This window comes from Primulina huaijiensis, chromosome 2 (genome assembly GCF_012295235.1).
Source record: "Primulina huaijiensis isolate GDHJ02 chromosome 2, ASM1229523v2, whole genome shotgun sequence".
Classification (NCBI taxonomy): Eukaryota; Viridiplantae; Streptophyta; class Magnoliopsida; order Lamiales; family Gesneriaceae; genus Primulina; species Primulina huaijiensis.
Genome location: NC_133307.1, coordinates 25,348,347 through 25,369,235, shown reverse-complemented (window position 1 = coordinate 25,369,235; position 20,889 = coordinate 25,348,347). Strand labels below are relative to the sequence as shown.

Here is a 20,889-nt window from a genome sequence, read left to right as displayed (position 1 = left end):
ATATATATATATATATAAATGTTTTATTAGCCATTTATTTAGTAAAATTATAAGTAGTTATAAAAATTTAATAAACAAAAAATATACAAATAGAAATACAATAATTTATATTATAATTATTAAAATTATATTTAATTACTAATATTCTAAATATAAATAAATTATTTCTTTCTTTTTATAGTACGGTTTAAATGATTTCAGTTTTGAGTTACATAAAACCATAATTGAACTATAATAATTTCGGTTTTAGGTTATAAAACCAAAATAAGAACTTCAGATTACGCTTCACTTTAGTTTTCATTTTTTCTAGTTTGCATTTTTCGATTTTTCAGTCTATGCCATATTATACCCACCCCTACCTCCAAAAGCATGGAAAATAAAACCAAACACTGTGTTATCTTCATCTCGGTTTCAATAAACAAACATCACTAGTAATATCGATTGCAGAGAGCTAAGGAGAATAAATTCCAGATATCATATATACCAGTAAAAGATGCACACGCATTGCATGTATTATTATTATTTTTAATTTAATCAAATAATACTAAATAATTAACAAGAAATTATTTTCAATTTAGAAGAGTTGTTCGATTTAAAAAGGGAAATTTTGTTTAGAATTTTTTCTATTTAAAATATGAAGTGACTTGATGAGATTTTTAGTAAGATGAGAATGGTAATTATTGAATTAAATATTTTGATATCCTCTAAGGTGGTTACTATAAAGATCTTACATTTAATAATATAATATAGATAACACGTTGCCAAATAATAATAATAATAATAATTATTATTATTATTTATATGTATAGACTTGCTGTTTGATCAACCAATCTACCCGAAGCATCTGCACCCAACTCTTCCTGACCCTCATCCCTAAATATACAGAGTTGTTGCATTCGAATTAATTACACATTATTATTGTAAATTGTGATTTTATTTGCTTTGAGATGTAATTAATATTTTAAATCACATATATAACTGTATGCATCTTCCTTCTCAAATTTTTTGATCCACTTTACAAAAAACAGTCATCTAAATCTAAATATGTCGTGTATAAAAATTTAAAAAAAAGTAATACTCTTAGCATAAAAAGTAATAAGTTATACTTAATTGTTCCTAAGAATGAAATTATTTTTATTATAATTGAAGTGTAAGATTTCCTTATATTTAATTAATTTATAAATACATAATTTGTGAAATAAATTAATCGCTGTAAATAAAATAATATGAAATAATATTTCTTTTAGAGTTGAAGAGTCAGCTTCAAAAACTTTATTAAAATAGTGCTAACTGATTGAAGATGGCCAAAGAGATAAGGAATGAGAGCCACTTGGCGGTTATGAGGAACAATTTCTTCCAAATACAAAGGTAATAAAATATGAGCTGGTCTTTTGTAAGACGGTTTCACGAATCTTTATATGTGAGACGGGTCAATTCTATCGATATTTACAATAAAAAGTAATACTCTTAGCATAAAAAGTAATACTTTTCATGGATAACCCAAATAAGATATCTGTTTCACAAAATACGACCCGTGAGACCGTCTCACACAAATTTGTGTCATAAAACATACTAATTTTATACAAAATAAAAAAAATAAAATTGGCAAAAACAATTGTCCAAAACAGAAACGACAACAAAATTTTTAAGCTAATCTAATATTTGCACTCAAGCGACAAATACGTGTCTGGTAGAATGAAATGGAAATTCTCACTCCTATTTCAATTTTTTTTGTTTGATATAATATTTGGATGAAAACACTCGTTCATATGGGGGGGAATGTTTATTCTCATATTTATGATAATAGACATTCTCACGATTAGTTAGGTTTACTCATTCTCATTATCTCAACTTTTATATATCTATATTGATTTTATATTTTGATAGTAAATAAAATTAATAAAAAAAAGTATAATTAATTATAAAAATTTTTTAAAAAAAGTACTAATTAATATTGATTAATATCTAATAATAATCATATATGATAACAATATTAAACAACAGCGGCAATAATAAATAAAATATTATTAATAATTAATTCAACAATAATAAAAAAAATATTAATATCAAATAATAGATGAATGAATAAATAAAATAATAACAATGATAGTAGTAATAGAATTTTATTAATAATATTATTATTGTTATACATAAATGGATAATAATTTTGTAATAATAATGAATACGACAATAATAATTAATTTTTAATGATAATTATTATTTAATAAAAATTATAATTATAATAACAATAAATAATGATGATATTACATAGCAAATAATTTTTAGAAAAATTATTGTTTAAATATTTTAATTATAATATGATTTTGTTATTAAAAATAATCGTGTTGTATTCTTTTCTTCTTTTTTTTTTCGATACCAATCATATGATTAAATACATGTCATTCCGTTCATATTAATATTTTATTCATACTTTATTTCAATTCTCTATGAATTTAACTAATATGAATTCTCTAGAGTGAACAACTCTGGGCAAGACATTGGCCTACTTTATAAGGTATTAGAAAATAGAAAAATGACATCGAATTATATTAGAGCAGCTGGTAATTTTTTCTATATTATACCGCACCATAATCAGAATATATACAGAATTTCTGAATATATGCTCCTACAATTTTTTGGTGGCAAATTATTATTTTTGAATTTCATGCTTTCAAAATACATAAACATGCTCGTCAGGAATTGTATATAACAGAAATACATGATTATAACAAATGAAAGAAAACAATCATAGTGTGTGTACCAAATGGGCGATCGAGTGGGCGATCGTTTGATCAATGATCAAAAGTTTGATTTCATCTATCAATATAATAAGATCATCCATAGATAAGGGAGTCGGATTCGTGATCACATTAACCACAACTAGTGCATCTGTTTCGACAATCCAACGAAGATTTATCGCTTGCACTTGAGCGCCATCATCTCTGCGAAGTGGGTGAGAAACGGCTCCAGATCGGCAATGGCATGCCTATTAGAGTCCAACACTAAATAAGTTGCCCGAATCGAGCGCATCAGCATTCACGTCGATTTTAAAGACAACTCTGGTTTATTGAAAATTAAACTACTGTAATAATTGGTAAACAGTTGGGCGATTAGTTGAGCTGCTTAGATAAGGAATGAAACCATGAGAAGAAGAATATATAATTAACGACATTTGAAAGCTAATGTTACACACTAAATATTATATATTTGTAACTTTGTAAAATCACACGTCATGAATATATCGAACCTTAAATACCATCAATGCTTCAACTACTAGTCGGAATCAGAGAAATTATAAATCTTTAGAGCTAATCAAAGACGGGAAACAGCAAGAATTTGCTGATGTTGAGTTTGCTGATCATGGTATATCGGGCTCTCCCTCTTGTTCTTTGCAGAATCAGAGGGCCTTTTTCCAGTGTCTGAAACTAGAAAAGTCTTGGCCAAAGCCCTTAGCTGAAATTTCTTAACTTTCCCCGTCAAAGTTTTCGGTAATTCCTTCATGAAATGCACCTTTTTCGGCACCATGTATCCCGCCAGATTTTTGCGGCAGTGCTCAATAATATCCATTTCGGTTACACCAGAAGCTGTAGAGCTTGTGTTTCTGATGACAACGAATGCGCATGGGCTTTCACCCCACTTGGGATGCGGCATGGCCACCACCGCCGCCTCAGCAACGTTTGCGTTCTTGTAAAGCACCGCTTCCACCTCCACGCTGCTTATATTCTCCCCGCCGGAGATTATTACATCCTTCGACCTGTCCTTGATTTCTACATAACCGTCGGGGTGTACGACCCCCACATCACCAGTCCAAAACCATCCATTTTTGAAAGCTTTTTTTGTAGCGATTTCGTCTTTCAAATACCCTTTCATTATGCTGCTTCCTCTCAGCACGATTTCCCCCATTGTTTGCCCGTCCCGGGGAACGCTCTCCATGGTAACACAATCTTTTACGTCCACATCTGCCAGGGTAAGCGTGCAGATTCCCTGTCTCGCTTTGAGCTTCGCCTTCTCCTCACCGGGAAATTGGTCCCACTCTTTCTGCCACTCGCAAACCAGCGCAGGCCCTGTGGCCTCCGTCAGGCCATATGCGTGCGTCACGTGGAACCCGATCCCTTCGATTCTTTCCAGGAGTGCCGCCGGTGGAGGTGCGCCACCTGTCAAAATATCGACTTTCTGGGTTATCGGTCGCTTCTCGTGTGGCTCAGCGTCTAATAGAATATTGAACACTATAGGCGCGCAGCACATGTGCGTAACATTGTAACGATGGATGCTTTCGTACATTTCTAGAGCTGTTGTGTTGCGAATACAAACATTGGTACCGCCTCGGGCCGCCACACCCCACGTGAAAGTCCAGCCGTTGCAGTGGAACATCGGCAGGGACCATAAATAAACAGGCTGAGTCTTCATTTCCCATTTTAAAATCAGGCTCAGCGTGCTCAAAAAAGCTCCCCTGTGGCTGTACACCACGCCTTTCGGCTCTGCTGTAGTGCCGGATGTGTAATTCAAAGCAATCGGATCCCACTCGTCGATCATTTCCTCTGGCGCCGCATGCCCTGGATTGCCCTGAGAAACGAGCTGCTCGTACTCGAGTTCACCTAAACGAATCCCTGTTGGAGTGGCTAAGTCGTCGATGACCACGACCAATGGCATCTTATTGTTTTGCACATTGTCCATCAGAAGACGTAACGCATCGCGTACTAGAGGCACGTACTGGTAGTCGACGAAGAGAATCTTCGCTTCGGAGTGCCGAAGGATCGTAACGATATTTTTGACATCAAGCCTTGTGTTGATAGTGTTGAGAACCGCACCCGCCATTGGCACGGCGAAGTGCATTTCATACATTGCTGGGATATTTGGCGCCAGAACTGAAACCTGCGGCAAAAACGAAGAACAAATGTTGAGCATAATAATTAATATGTAATAACACCAGGTTGTTCAGCATACAAGAAACAAACATGTTATTATTCACTTACAACATCATTTTTGACAATGTTAAAGGACCGGAGTGTGGAAGCAAGTCGGCAACACCTCTCGTAAGTTTGAAGCCACGTAAAAGCAACGCCGCGGTATATTATCGATGTTCGACTCGAATAAACCTTGGCAGCCCTCGTCAAGAAAGTTAAGGGAGTAAGAGGAACATAATTGGCATCACATTTAGGTAGTCTATCCATTGAGATCAAATGGGTTGGGATACTAACACAAGGTAGTGGAGAAGTTCGTTATATGTGTAGTGTGACCGCGCGCTAGCTATTTATAGGCAGTCCGGCTCTAATCTCATTATACTATCGTGGTTTAATTATATTAATTAATATCAATATTTTCTATTAAAAATAACTGAAATTATCAAAAATTAAAATACATTACTAATATTATATTGAAATTTAATAACAAAAATGACTAGAATTGCAACGTGACAAATATAGAGGACCAAAAATATATTTTTTGTTGTAAATATAATCAAAAATGTCAGATCAAGATTACAAGATATGAAGTTATGAAGTTAAAATATATATATTTCAAACTCGATTTTAAAATACAATAGCAGTCCATAGATTTTGTTGGGAAATTGCTCTGATTTTACATACTTTCTTCTATGGATTTTAAAAACAAGACTTTTGACCGATTAAAATACATGGCATTCACATTTTGGTGGGCTGCTTGACCTCTCCACTTCTTTCTTTCTTTCTTTCTTTCTTTCTTTCTTTCACGACGTCCTCTTTCTTTCTTTCTTTTTTCATTGGCACCCTTCGAGAATTTCCATTTTATAATTTACACACGTATATAAGTTAAAAGTGTAAAACCCGCAATTTCAAACTTGATGTATTATTTATATACTCGAAATTTTGTACTAGATCATCAAATATTGTATTTAATAATTATTCAGAATATCTAAAGTGGTATGAGATAATTAAATCTTTGTGTACAAAATAGAGTTCCAAATTCAAGTGATAAATATATCTAATTTTCGATTTTGGCACATAGATATAAATATATCAATATCCAAGAATTTAAATAAGGAGATATAACATATATACAATTAAGTATATGTGTATTCAAAATTTTGGGTATATAATTTCAAATTTTGAGAAATAAAATACAAGATAAAGATATAAAATAAGAGATAAATATATACGTGTATATTTGGATTAGGATAATGAGAAGATTGTATGATTAGATAATGTAATAATCATGTAAATATATACATATGGATTTTAAAAAAAAATTTCATATACGAATATGATAAATAAAACATACATGATAAGGAGATGCATGCATGAAATTCGAATTACATTCCTAGCAGGATGAGGTTTTCAAAAATCATATCCAAAGAGAGAGATAAATGATGATAATTTATCGTATATTCAAAATTTAATTCAAAATTTAAATGAGAAGATAATACACGATCTGAATAGTAGTCAAATCTCTATAAATAAGAGAAGTTCTCCTTCGAAATCTACACCTTATATTTTACTCAAATTTTCGAAAATCCTCTCCCGAATTCGGAAACTTATTTCCCTCGCTCGATTGCTTAGAATCTAATCTCTACCGTTCTAAATATGCTTTTCATATGTTTTGAATAACATATCCAAAATTTAGTCTAAATATGCTTTCATATGTTTTGAATAACATATCCAAAATAATTTGTATATGAATTGTTTCAATTTTCGAAAGTTTCGTTCGAGCATGAGTTATTCATTTCGTGTTGTGTCGAAAGTACTTTATGTTTTGGCACTGTGAAGATTCAACTGGATATGAGTGAGAATCCCAAGTTACGATAAGTTTATGACTCTTACACGGTTAGATTGTAACCGTTGTATGGTATCATCCCGTTAGAAGAGTAAAAATTAGAGACTGATATAAGTAAACCATGGAAAGTAGAGAAATCTAAGTGCCTTGGCCAAAATATGCTTATGTTATGTTTATGATATGTGGTACGGAATATGTTATGCATGACATGAATTTTTCGAAGATCGTGTATGTTTGATATGTTTGTGCTCGAATATCTCCAACTTACTGAGTGCCGACCATATCACTCACTCCTTAGTCTACCCTTCTCAGATAAGTCAGATAGTCTACCTTCCCAGATATATATATATACGGTGCACAAAAAGTAACTCTCTGACTAAAATTAATTTTGATACGGTGTCCATCTACCGTGCACATCTCCATTCTAATTAATGAAGCGACACTCATATATTAGATTGATGAAACATATTACATCTAATTTGTTCACACTTAAATATAAATTAAACAAACAACAATAAAATTAAGCTCAAAAAGTAATTTGTTCACACTTAACTTCCAAAATCGAATCAATTAAGATTCAAACTGAGACACATAAGATCATCTTATTATGTCCACACCTAACCATCAAATTATTTTATTTTAGAGACAGTAAACTTTATACTTAATAATCCACAATTAGTGGTTAAACTTAGAAATTACATGTGAATTGGCAGTGGCACCCACCACCTACAGATTTCCAAACAATTTCCATTTTAATATTTATTCATGCAATAGTCATCGATAAGAGAGAGCTAGTGTCATTAGTAGTTGGTCTCTTTAATTATTTTTTTTCCTCTAAATTTTCTAAATTGCCATTTTTTATACTCATTTGATGCGATCATGGTGAAATTGATGAGCCGGGTCAGGTGTTCCACCGGATCTGCTATCAAGATAATGAAGGAAATAAGAGTAAGGGAGAGTATATCTGTGATGAAGATATATCTCTGTAATATGGCTCCAGCTGTAACCTGCACACAAGGAGATGAANGTAAAATAGTGAATTTGTGTTTAATCAGAATTAAGTGTTGTGCCAGATGTTACAACATCTCGGACAACATGCAGCGGAAAATTAAAGTTTGTAATACAAATTTGCTTTAAATAAATACGATGGACAAGATTGAATATGCACAAGTATAAATACTTGTGCGGTGCCTTATGGCAAAAATTAATCACTAGAAAACCAAATCGTTTACACAAAAACCTATCACTAGTGATTATGATAAAAATCAATTTTCTCAACAAGTTGAGAAAATAAAAATTTCTAAAACAACCAACAATATTAAAATGTAAATAAGAAAGCAAAACAAACGTCAACGAAAACTAGAGTTTCAGAAACACTCTTCGGCCAACTTCGTCACGGATGTTGTCTGAAGATGTTCCCAACACTCAAGGCAACACTTGCTATCGGCAGTCTTCAGGGCAACAGTAACGTTGAAAGTGTTCTTCTCTAAGATTCAGAACGTGCAACGTGCGTGTGTAATGTTGAGAAAGAACGGCCAGCCCTACAAAGTCTTTGGTCTTCCTTTTTATAGATGAGAGCCTTATCTCATAAGGAAATCTGTTAAACAAGATAAGATAAGAGTTTGAGAACGGCCAGCCCTACAAAGTCTTTGGTCTTCCTTTCTCATCAAATCATTAACAAAAATATAATATCTCAATAAATCAACAATATGCTTAAATATATTTGTACAATTATCTCATTATCTTAAGAAAGGCAAAATCACATAATACTTCCATACTCAATTTAAATCAATAAGGAAAGATATAATTAGGGAAATAATTTAATTCTATAATTCTAACAAACTCGACAATATTATTTCCCTTTAATCTCCCCCTTTTTGCCTTTCTTGGACAAAATGAGATCAATTCTATTTATCCTTGTTAGCTCAAATTAACTCCCCCTAAATCCAAGAATGTTTGTCTCCCCCTCAATAAGATACTGTTAGCAGAAGTGTTGTTAGTAATGTTGGCAACATTCAGAGCAACACCTGCACAAAACAAACTTACTCAAAGAGTAAAAGTATAAGAGTCTCGTCACAACTAACAAAAACGCAAAACACTAACACTAGAGCAGAAACATCGAAACCAGAAAAAATAACCCTCATTTATCATTCTCATCATCATCACTGTCATCCTCTTCGTCATCACTGTCATCCTTAGTTCCAGATGGACCAGCATTATCATCTCCCCCTTTTTGTCCATGAAAGACGCCTACTGCCAACAAGACCTCGATGGTAGTAGCCAAATTCTCATAGTAAGCCAAATCGGCCTTGGCCTGGGCAATCTTTTTACGGGCATGATCAAGATGAGCCTGAGCACCAGCAACTGGAATCTTCAAATATCCCGATGTGGGTGGAGAATCGGTGATATGTGAAGGAGGTCCAGCAGCAGGGGGTGATGTGTCAGAGGTGGAATGCAGAGAAGGACCAGCAGTAGAGGGTACGGTGGTAGTGGCATTCCAAGGAAGATCAATCTTCCTCTTTCCGTGTACAAGAGCAGGAGCAATCTTCAAAAGTACGCTTTCCGTTATAGAAGGTTCACCAATGTCCTTAACGAACCCCTGAGACACCAGAATTCCATAAATGAGAGATGGAAAAGGGAGTCTGGACGATTTCAATCCCCCGTTGGCATACTGCAGAACCGTGTTGAACACCAGGTACCCAAAATTGAAGGCTGAGTTCCCAATAGCAAAGAGAGTCAGCGCCTGAGCCTTGGTGACAACAGTGGTATTGGAGGTCGGAGGCCAATTGTGGATGGCAATCTTGTGCAGCACTGAATAGAGTGATGTGAGTGTAGCAGCTGAGACCTTATGGGGATGAAGGGGAAACTTACTGACCATTCCACCAGTGAGAACAGAAATCACTTCATCTAAATCTGGAGGAGAACCTTCAGCAACAGCAGGTGTACCATAGTGTGTATTAATGACATCGGAGGTGAATTTGTACAACCTGTTTCGCACAAAAACTTGTCCAAATTTTGCCGATCGCGGATCGCCAACACTCGAAGAGAGATTACCATAGAATTTGAGGACGACCTTATGACAGTAGGGAAGAACAGACGAGGTTGTGGAAAACAGACCTCGAGATCTCAGAAACTCGATTAAATTGTATCGGGAAAAAGCTTCCAAATCCACATTGCGTTCCGCAACAAATTCTCGAGTTGCATAGAGAGGCCAATTGGAGAATGCCGTCTCAGAGTAAAACATGTTGTTGTAACTGGTGGCCAGATCATAAGCAGAAAGATCAATGTTGTCCTCAGTGGCCGCAACATCTGAGTCGACAGCCATTGGGTCAGGAGTATTTGGTTTGCTTGCACCACCAGAAACCGTTCCCTCAGCAAATTTAGCAGTAGACTGGCTTGATGCAGTAGGACTCTTAGAAATTCGGGGAGCAGTAGAGGTAGATGAGGCTTTACCTTTCTGAGTTTTCAAGTTGGCCATAAATTGGGCCAACGAAATTTCATCCTCACTTTTTTCAAAAAGATTCTGCGAGGGTTGTGTGGGGGGAGGAGGAGTATCAGAAAGAGCATCAACATCCTGGTCTGAGGAAGACGATGAAAGGGTAACAGCAACCCGAGGTGCAGGTTTTTTACGAGCAACCAATTCGTAGTCACCATCAGCAGAGTCATCTCCCGAAGTATCTGCAGGATCAATCAACGAAGGGCGAGTGAAAGGTTGGCCCTTGTAACGAAATCTCTTCCCGGGAGTAAGATCAGGGTTGTAGCCGGCCTGCCTTTTTGAGAGTCTTTTTGGAGGAGAGGGTGGATCGAAAATCCTGATGATAGGTGGGTTATCAACGTCCAGGGCATTCCCAGACTCACCAGGTGCAATAACCTCCAGGGGTTCCGGCGTAAGAGCAGCAGGGATGATTTGTAAGTTGGAACCTGTGGGTGTTGCATCGGATGTTGCCGGAGAAGGGGCAACATCCTCTGTGTGACCCATTTCACTATGGATATCGTGAGGATCAAAACCCTTTCCTACCATTGTTTAGATTGTGAGAAAAATTTGCCCAAAACGAAGAATAGAAGAGGAATTTGCGAGCAAGAAAATTCGAAAAACAATTTGGCAAANATGTTGCCGGAGAAGGGGCAACATCCTCTGTGTGACCCATTTCACTATGGATATCGTGAGGATCAAAACCCTTTCCTACCATTGTTTAGATTGTGAGAAAAATTTGCCCAAAACGAAGAATAGAAGAGGAATTTGCGAGCAAGAAAATTCGAAAAACAATTTGGCAAATAATGATAATTTAGGCTATGTAAATCAAACGGATAAGCATAAGCCTACAGTGCAACGGTAACATGCCATATCAGTAATTGACTCAGTCCAACGGTAAAAAAAGACTACGGGATTTAACCGTTGCTATCTTCAAAAAATTATCTCGACAATTATGTGCAATTACTTTTCAAAATAAGTCCAGAAATAAAACCCATATCGAATTTTAGCTCCATTTAACATTAAAGAGCACATGATTTCGATTTCCTGTAAAAATTGGATTTGAATAGAATTTTTTTTTCTCATACGAATATCCTTATGACATGACAAAATTCACAATTTAATGTTTATGCATGACTTATGGATGCCTAATAACAGAATGTAACATAAATAGAAACATGAGAACAAATATGAGATATGTGTACAGATGAGGTGTTGTCACAAATGTTGGCAACATCTTCTGACCACACCTACAATTCCAGAAACAATTTTCAGTTTTGCTTCACACTAACTTACAATATTTCTGAACATAGAAGTGGCAGCTCCCACACTAGAAGAACAGTCTTCAATGGACTCTTCTAGGTAGCTTTTTCCATTTTCTTCTATTTCTGTGTTAACATTTAGAAGGGGTAGCTCCCGCACTAAGTGTCCAGCCTTCATTGGGCTACTTTAGGCAGCTTTTTCCATCTTTCCTTCTAACCACAGACCAAAAGATTTTAAGTCACAATTTTTCAGATTCTTCTAGGATTACTTGTCACATTGATTAAGGTCAAATGATCACTCTTCTTTTGTGACTAAATTCATATGTAAAGGTGTGAAGTTTTAAGACATAACTCAGAATTGTAAGTGCGTCAGAAAATTATGCTACACAGTTTCAACACACCATATCACAGTATGAATGTAATGCAGTATGTCTAGGTCCTAAAAATGCAAATGCATGGTAGATGTTGTCGGAGATGTTGTAACATCTGAGACAACATCCAAGAATGATTACATTGCACACATGCTGAGAGATTTCCTAAGGTTGGAGAATCTCTCAAAGTCTAATGCTTTAGTGAATATGTCTGCCAGTTGGTTATTTGTATCAACAAACTCCATTCGTATCAATCCTTTTTCTACAAGATCTCGAATAAAATGATGTCTTATGTCAATGTGCTTTGTTCGAGAGTGTTGTACTGGATTTTTTGAAATGTTAATCGCACTTGAGTTGTCACAGTACATAACCAAAGGTTCACTCTTTAATCCATAATCTTCTATCATTTGATTCATCCACAAAAGTTGAGTGCAACCACTTCCAGCTGCCACATATTCAGATTCAGCGGTTGAAAGTGACACACAGTTCTGTTTTCTACTATGCCATGAGATCAAATTATTTCCTAGATAAAAACATCCTCCAGAAGTACTCTTTCTATCGTCTAAATCCCCAGCCCAATCAGCATCTGAGAACCCTACTAGATTAGAGTTGGTTTCGCGTGTATACCATAATCCTAATTCAATGGTTCCGGCTATGTATCGTAAGATACGTTTTACGGCTTTTAAGTGAGAAATCTTAGGATTAGATTGATATCTAGCACACAAACAAACACTAAACATTAAGTCAGGTCGGCTAGCAGTCAAGTACAAGAGACTTCCTATGATGCTGCGATATAGGGTGTTGTCAGCATTTTCGGCAGCATCGTCTTTGGATAATTTTTCATTTGAGCCCATAGGTGTCTTCATGTGCTTGGTGTTCTCATTAGCAAATTTCTTTATCAGATTTTTGGCGTACTTACTTTGGCACAAAAAGATGCCATCATGCAATTGTTTAATTTGCAAACCAAGAAAGTAACTCAACTCACCAACCATGCTCATTTCAAAGGTAGAAGACATACACTCAACAAAATCATTAGCATGCTTTTGAGACGAAGAACCAAAGATTATATCATCAACATAGATTTGACAAATAAGGATCTCACCTTTGGATTTTTGAATAAACAGAGTCTTATCTACCTCACCTCTTTTGAAACCGATTTCGAGTAGGTATTCAGTCAGTCTGCCATACCAAGCACGAGGTGCTTGCTTCAAGCCATAGAGAGCCTTTTTCAACTTGTACACATGATCAAGATTATGTGGATCCTCGAATCCTTTAGGCTGTCTAACATATACTTCTTCACACAAGATACCATTCAAAAATGCACTTTTAACATCCATTTGAAACAATTTGATTTTCATAAAGCATGCAATGGCTAGCAAAAGTCGGATTGACTCAATGCGGGCAACAGGTGCAAAGGTCTCATCAAAATCAACCCCTTCAACCTGAGTGTATCCTTGAGCAACCAACCTTGCTTTGTTTCGAATGATGTTCCCTGACTCATCAGTTTTATTTTTAAAAATCCATTTTGTACCAATTATATTGCCATGATCAGGGGGTGGAACTAAAGTCCAAACATCATTTCGAACAAACTCTTCAAGCTCATCATGCATAGCATTGATCCAGAACTCATCTTTTAGTGCATCATCGACATTTTTAGGTTCAAGTTGAGATACAAAGCATGAAAATCTAACCTTTGAGTAGATGGTACTCATGCACACTAGTCCAACCATTTTTCGATAGTCAACTTTGTCTTTCTTTCGGGTTCGAACTTCTTCATGCATCCCTCCAATGATTTGAGATGCTGGATGATTCTTTTGGATTTTGCTTGGAATACACGATCCATCATCCACTGCCTCATCATCGCTGTGAGCATCTTCTTGCGATTTGGTGACTTCAGTGTCACATGTTGTGCCAGATGTTGCAACATCTGGGGCAACATCTGCATTTTCCAGTATGATTGGAATTTCCAGTAGGTCTTCCACATCATCTTCAGCAGTTTTCTTCTTGAGATCTGCACAATCATCAAAAACAACATTAATAGATTCCACAATAGTCCTAGTTCTTAAGTTAAGCATACGATAAGCACGACTATCAGTGGCATATCCCAAAAATAAACACTTATCACTCTTTGAATCAAACTTAGCAAGTTGATCCCTGTCATTCAAAGTGTAACACACACAACCAAAAACATGAAAATATTTAAGATTAGGCTTCTTTCCCATGATTATTTCATAAGAAGTCATGGTTGAACCACTTCTTAAATACACCCTATTTGAAATATGACAAGCCGTATTTAGGGCCTCTGCCCAAAAACGCTTTGAAATACTCTTCGAAGCTAGCATCACCCTTGCCATTTCTTGCAACGTCCTGTTTTTGCGTTCGGCAATGCCATTTTGCTGTGGGGTTTTTGGTGCTGAAAATTCATGTGAAATTCCTTTCCTGTCACAAAAAGATGAGAATGAAGAGTTTTCAAATTCTTTACCATGATCAGTCCTGATCCTTCTCACCTTCAGGTTGTGGAAGTTGGTGATTCTTTTGATCAAAGTTTTGAATACATTGAAAGTATCTGATTTCTCTCTAATAAATCTAACCCATGAAAAACGTGAGAAATCATCAACACACACAAAGGAATATTTCTTACCTCCGAGGCTTTCAACTTCCATAGGACCCATAAGGTCCATATGTAGTAACTCCAGACAGCGTGTTGTTCCAGATGTTGGCAACACTGGATGCGACATGCGAATCTGTTTACCTTTTTGACAATCTCCGCACACATATGGTATACCAGATGAAAGATTAGGCATACCTCGTACAGCATCGTACTTACTCAAATTTTTCAAGGTTTTGAAGTTTGCATGACCGAGTTTTTGATGCCAAAGGTCGAGTTCAGTAATTTGTGCATGTTTGCATGAACGTTCTTCACCTATTTGATAGCAATTATCCGAAGACCTTGTACCTGTCATTATGCACATGTTAGTTTCATCAAAAACTTCACAAGTATGTTTATCGAACTTCACATGCAAATTATCATCACACAATTGGCTTATGCTTATCAAATTTGAATTTAATCCTTCAACATGAAGCACATTGTGGAGCTTTGGTAGTCCTTCAACATTCAAGGTTCCCTTTCCAACAATTTTTCCTTTAGCTCCCCCTCCATAGGTTACTCTACCACATTTTTGTTCAACATAATCGATAAGATATTCTCGTGATCCCGTCATGTGGCGTGAGCTTCCACTATCAAAATACCAATAACCTGCAGTGTTAGTTTTTAAAGAAGTATAGACAACTTTACAGCGAGTCTTTACCTTTGGTACCCAAATTTGTCTTACTGTAGGTCGATGGTGGGAGGTGTTTCGGGAAATGTTGGACAACATTCGGGGCAACATCCGACTCGACTTTCGATTCATGCAGTCATCCCTGAGTTTAAAACAGTAGGGCCTGATATGTCCAGGCTTAAAACAGTAATGACATACATACCTGTGTTTTCTTTTCTTAGGAACGGGTGCAGCATGTTGTCTTTTCGGAGGATCACTTTTGATTGAGGGCGTGGGTTGAGGCTGTGTTGATGTATCAGCTTTTCCTTTCACAAAAACAGTTGAATTTGAGGATTCACCAATTTCGAACACACTGTCTTTGAAACCTAAGCCTTTCTTGTCATCTCTTCCCATCAAAAGTATGGAATCAAGCTTGGATGTGCTTGAATTGAATTTGGACAAAGTCTCAGTTGCCTTTTGAAGTTCGTCCTTGGTTTTACCTAGTTCCAAATCCTTTTTGCTCAGGATTACTTCAAGTTTGGCAACCACGGCTTTTAGATCGATGTTCTCCTTCATGAGACTTGAGTTCAACTTGTTTCTTTTAGTCCAATCTTCAAACAACTCTTCATAGAGTTTTTGTATACTCTCAAGAGTGATATCTTCATCATCAACTTCCAATTCATCATCTACATTCGAATTTTCAGAAGCTGTAGATTGTAAACAGACTGATTTTTCGCAGATGTTGCGGACAGGTGTGGCAACACCTAGGGCAACACCTGAAGGGTTCACTTGCAGCCAGTGTTTTTCTGTCAATAATGCAGTCAAGGAGGTTTGATTATCGTCATCAGCGTATTTCTCATCCACATCAGATTCTTCATCGCTTAGGGAAACATTGTAGCCTTTATTTTTCCGCAATCTGTTGGCACATTCATTGGCATAGTGACCAAACCCCTTACACTCTCTACACTGCACTGAATCATACTTCTTTGAGTCAAATTTCTCTCTGCCTTCATTCCTCGGTTGAGATTGTTGTTTGCCAGGAAGTCTTTGTGGTCTTTCAGGTGTAGGAAGACTTGGAAATTTTGAGGGTTGTGCATCCTTCTTCTTATCTCTAATTCTTTTCAAATAATCCCCGAATTTTTTTGTGATAAAGGAGATAGAGTCCTCACAAAGGTCTGATTCATTGACTTCTTGGGATATTTGAATTAGGTCATTGTAGGTGTTGTTTGAAGCTTGGAATGCAATTGTTTTCCCTTTATCCTTCTTCTGCATGTCTAAGTTCATCTCAAAAGTCCGAAGTGAACTGATAAGGTCTTCCAAAGCCATTTGCGTCGTATCCTTGGCTTCATCTATCGCACAGATTTTTATGTTGAATCTTTCAGGCAAAGAACGGAGAACCTTACTAACTAGTCGTTCATTAGAGATGGGATCTCCAAGACTGAACGCCTCATTAGCAATTTCTCGTAGGCGACGATCATATTCCAATATGTTCTCAGATTCTTCCATCCTCATTATCTCGAATTTGGAAGAAAGCATTCTCAATCTGGTTCGTCGCACACTTTCGGAACCTTCACAGTGTCTTTGGAGGGTATCCCATGCGCTTTTAGCAGAAGTACAGTTTGTGATTAAACTGAACATGTTTGTGTCAACTGACGTAAATATAGCATTCAAGGCCTTTGAGTTATAGTTCGAACTTTGCACTTCATCAGCAATCCAGTCAGTTTCGGGTTTTGGTAGGCTGTCACCATCTTGATCTGTCATGCTTGGTGAAGTCCATCCATTGATGACACGCTGCCATGCCCTTTCATCTAAGGATTTTATGTATTATCTCATTTTGACCTTCCATAGGCTGTAATTGGTTCCATCTAGGACTGGTGGTCGAAGCGCTGCATTAGCAAGTGATGTATCCATTGATTATTTATTCTGTCGACACAAAACAAAAGCCAGAATCAGCACTTAGTATGTCAAGTGGAAGCTCTGATACCACTTGTTAGGATTTATTTTGTCCGACAGATAATAAAAATAATGAAAATATCAGAATAGGATGTAAAATAGTGAATTTGTGTTTAATCAGAATTAAGTGTTGTGCCAGATGTTACAACATCTCGGACAACATGCAGCGGAAAATTAAAGTTTGTAATACAAATTTGCTTTAAATAAATACGATGGACAAGATTGAATATGCACAAGTATAAATACTTGTGCGGTGCCTTATGGCAAAAATTAATCACTAGAAAACCAAATCGTTTACACAAAAACCTATCACTAGTGATTATGATAAAAATCAATTTTCTCAACAAGTTGAGAAATAAAGCTTTCTAAAACAACCAACAATATTAAAATGTAAATAAGAAAGCAAAAGAAACGTCAACGAAAACTAGAGTTTCAGAAACACTCTTCGGCCAACTTCGTCACGGATGTTGTCTGAAGATGTTCCCAACACTCAAGGCAACAATTGCTATCGGCAGTCTTCAGGGCAACAGTAACGTTGAAAGTGTTCTTCTCTAAGATTCAGAACGTGCAACGTGCGTGTATAATGTTGAGAAAGAACGGCCAGCCCTACAAAGTCTTTGGTCTTCCTTTTTATAGATGAGAGCCTTATCTCATAAGGAAATCTGTTAAACAAGAGAAGATAAGAGTTTGTTTAGAAATAAACTCTATTTAAACATTGATATCATATCTCATCAAATCATTAACAAAAATATAATATCTCAATAAATCAACAATATGCTTAAATATATTTGTACAATTATCTCATTATCTTAAGAAAGGCAAAATCACATAATACTTCCATACTCAATTTAAATCAATAAGAAAATATATAATTAGGGAAATAATTTAATTCTATAATTCTAACAAACTCGACAATATTATTTCCCTTCATTCACAATTAAAGATTAGGATCATTCGCAAAACATAGTTTTCATATCCGAAAACAAGAATAACATAATTATTATTGCATGTTGTTTATTACTTTTGAAATTTTTTTTTTCAACTCTCTCTCTTAATAATCGGTATATTTGATTAAAATCATCAATATAAATATATTCGACGCAAATTATTTAAATACAAAAACTTATGTGAAATCGTAAATCAATTTTGTTAGATGGTCTTGAATCTAACTCAATTCACGAAAAATTATCACATTTTATTCCACAATTATTATTTTTCATGGTACATATAAATTAAACCGATCCATCCTACGGATATAAAAGCGTAAATTCTTCTAACAAAAAATTTAAAATGTCTTGTGTACTATTATCTTTATGTGGTTCAGATCAATAGACGAGTACTAATGTTTCTCAAGGAGATTTTTTTTTGTGGCGGAAATTAAATGAATAAGATAATCGGACAATTAATTTCGATCACACAAACTGTCTCCCCCGAAATGTTACATTGCTTGACAGTGCAGTACACAATTTTCCTTTCCCGAAGTACACGTATACCACACACCGGCTACCAAATATATTTAGTTTTTTTTTTTTTAATTTTTGAATGAAAACCTTGCATAAAATTAATTCGGTAAGACCCGTACGTGTTACAAGATTAATGAGCTACAATAAGATACCATCATTTAGCCATTCAATCTTCGAAAAAAGATACAAAGCTCTGTGGGCTAAAAAATGTGTCTGCACCATTGGCCGTCAGTCGCATGTGACGAAGAGAAGTGAAAGCAGCAAACTTTTACATGAATTGAATTTCCAATGCCAATGTTCCGACTGGACCAAGCTCGATGCACTGCCTGAACGACATCAAGGGAGTCTGAAAATATACACATATTGTCGAAACCAGGACGCAAACAAAAATCCATGCCATAACAAATCTGAACCAGCTCCGCACCTGCAACTGACCTTTGATGCCGGATAGAACAAGCTTGCACGCCACGAACTAGCCCCTGACATCTCTCACCACTACAACAACATTAAATTTGTTTCGGATAATGTCAAATCTCATACCGAATCGTCCAACATAGAATCACAATCAGTTTCAAAACCCCCTTACTTAAAAGAGTCGTGGAGTATTCGAAAAATATACATCACAATCAAGAAAAGGAGCATCACGATATGACTTTAAAATAGACCAAAATAGAGTATTGTTCCAAATAGTCCTAACAATCTGACAAAACAAAAAGAAATTGGATTGTTGAATCTTGATTAAACTTACATAAGTAACATGTATTATCTATCGGGACATGGTGAGACGATAAACTCATCGCTGTAGGGATAAAAATTTTGAGAGACACACCATAAGAAGATACGTATTTTAGGCGAAATACCTAACTTCTATATTATATTCCACCAAAAATGATTGGTATGTGTTATCTTAAACTTAACTTTATAAATGACATGATAAAATTAACTTACATCAATATTTTATATTATTGATTTAGATTAACTGTCGATTTTTACTATATAGTGATATATGATAGATAAATTGAACATGATGTTTTTTTTTTTATAAATGTTTACTAAAAATAGTTAATCTAATCTCTATATTTTTTAATATATTAGAAAAACTCTTTCTTATTTTATAGAGGTCGTTGGGTTAAGCTTATCTGAAATACTTTGCTAGTTTTTAGAGCTTGTAAGATGTTTTAGCATTTTAAAGACTTTTATATCTTATATATGAGTTATTTTGATTAGTTTATGAATGTAATCGAACTTATTCGTCAGGGACACACAAATATATATATGTGTGTGTGTTAGCTTCCATATGCACATGTTACATGCATGTCCGGACGATTATTTTAAATATTGTTAAAAAATAAAAATAAAAATTTCCTATCATGAAATTTTTTTAAAGATTTTTTTACATAAATCTAATTTCTCATAAAAAAAATAAAGAAAGAAATAGGGCGGGCCAAATAAAGAAAGAAGCGGAAAGTTCTAAAAATTAGATAAGACATTCTTTTCTATATATTATGACTTCCGTATTATTATATATAGTATATATATGTGTATGATTACACAGCAAAATTTAATATAGATTTGAACCAATAAAAAATTCGTATTACTGCTTCATCTAATGGTTCAATTTTTTTATACGAAAATCATGTTCGATCCTTCTCATGATAAAGTATTGTTTTTCATGTAAAAAATATTATTTTTATGAATCGCATCGATTCGTCTCACGTGAGACCGTCTCGTTTGAACCAATTTGTGACCATTAAAGGACTGGAATATTTTGTTCAAGAAGAAACGAAAAAGTCCAGTTATATATAAAAATTTCCAGGAAATTCATTTAAAGACTAGTTAAGCTGCATGATTCTCCATTTTGATAATTTCATCTTCACTTCCAACAAGTTTCCCATTCTGAAACGCATGGAAAAGTAATTATATTACTATTTTCTTTACCAACGTAGACCAACATTATTATCTACTGGGAAATTTCATTTAAATGAAAATTATACCCATAACATAATCAAAAATAAAAAAAATTTCCCTCGGTACTCCTACATATAAAAGTCTATTTGTGTTTTCACACACACTAAGAAATTTATTGGAAACTAAAATTTCACGAATACGTTTTTATTTTATCCTTATTTAATTAGTGTTTTTAATATAATATAAAAAATGTCGAAAATAATTAATAATATAAGCAGGTTGGTAAAAAATAGAAAAAATAATATTAAAAAAAATGAATGAAAAAATTTAATATTTATATTAAAGACGGAGAGATTAATATATTAAGAATTGTCATCTCCGGCTAATTGGATAAGCACCTGAATAATGGAAAACTAGGCCCGAGGGAAAAATTTAGGCTTTGTTTTTTTTTTTTTT

General features: G+C 34.9%; 3 protein-coding genes across 3 annotated transcripts in view; all 3 read right to left on the bottom strand.

The window, feature by feature from the left end:
- Positions 1-2,928: 2,928 nt before the first annotated feature.
- On the bottom strand, positions 2,929-5,231 carry LOC140970945 (trans-cinnamate:CoA ligase, peroxisomal-like). The gene is made up of 2 exons (XM_073432953.1): positions 4,974-5,231; positions 2,929-4,872 (listed from the first exon to the last, which is right to left on the bottom strand). The coding sequence occupies exons 1-2, from the start codon at positions 5,169-5,171 to the stop codon at positions 3,313-3,315; spliced, it is 1,758 nt and encodes a 585-aa protein (XP_073289054.1). The 5' UTR covers positions 5,172-5,231; the 3' UTR covers positions 2,929-3,312.
- Positions 5,232-11,361: 6,130 nt separating this feature from the next.
- Positions 11,362-16,870, bottom strand: LOC140957875 (uncharacterized). The gene is made up of 2 exons (XM_073415282.1): positions 14,659-16,870; positions 11,362-13,863 (listed from the first exon to the last, which is right to left on the bottom strand). Exons 1-2 carry the CDS (start codon positions 16,868-16,870, stop codon positions 11,990-11,992), a joined length of 4,086 nt encoding a protein of 1,361 aa, XP_073271383.1. The 3' UTR covers positions 11,362-11,989.
- A 3,491-nt stretch (positions 16,871-20,361) lies between these two features.
- The window catches only part of LOC140957865 (uncharacterized), a 5,380-nt gene continuing 4,852 nt past the window's right edge, over positions 20,362-20,889 (bottom strand). Inside the window, exon 7 of the mRNA XM_073415271.1 lies at positions 20,362-20,421. Coding sequence (XP_073271372.1) covers positions 20,362-20,421 — 60 coding nt within the window. The remainder of the gene's footprint in view (positions 20,422-20,889) is intronic.

What these genes read in the sequence shown, in the direction of transcription:
- LOC140970945 (XM_073432953.1), bottom strand. Translation starts at nt 5,171, where the DNA reads ATGGATAGACTACCTAAATGTGATGCCAATTATGTTCCTCTTACTCCC. An exon ending in ACATTGTCAAAAATGATGTT is followed by an intron (nt 4,873 to 4,973) that starts GTAAGTGAATAA and finishes TTTTTGCCGCAG; the next exon opens with GTTTCAGTTCTGGCGCCAAA.
- LOC140957875 (XM_073415282.1), bottom strand. Translation starts at nt 16,870, where the DNA reads ATGACAGATCAAGATGGTGACAGCCTACCAAAACCCGAAACTGACTGG. An exon ending in TAAGTACGATGCTGTACGAG is followed by an intron (nt 13,864 to 14,658) that starts GTATGCCTAATC and finishes ATGATTGTGCAG; the next exon opens with ATCTCAAGAAGAAAACTGCT.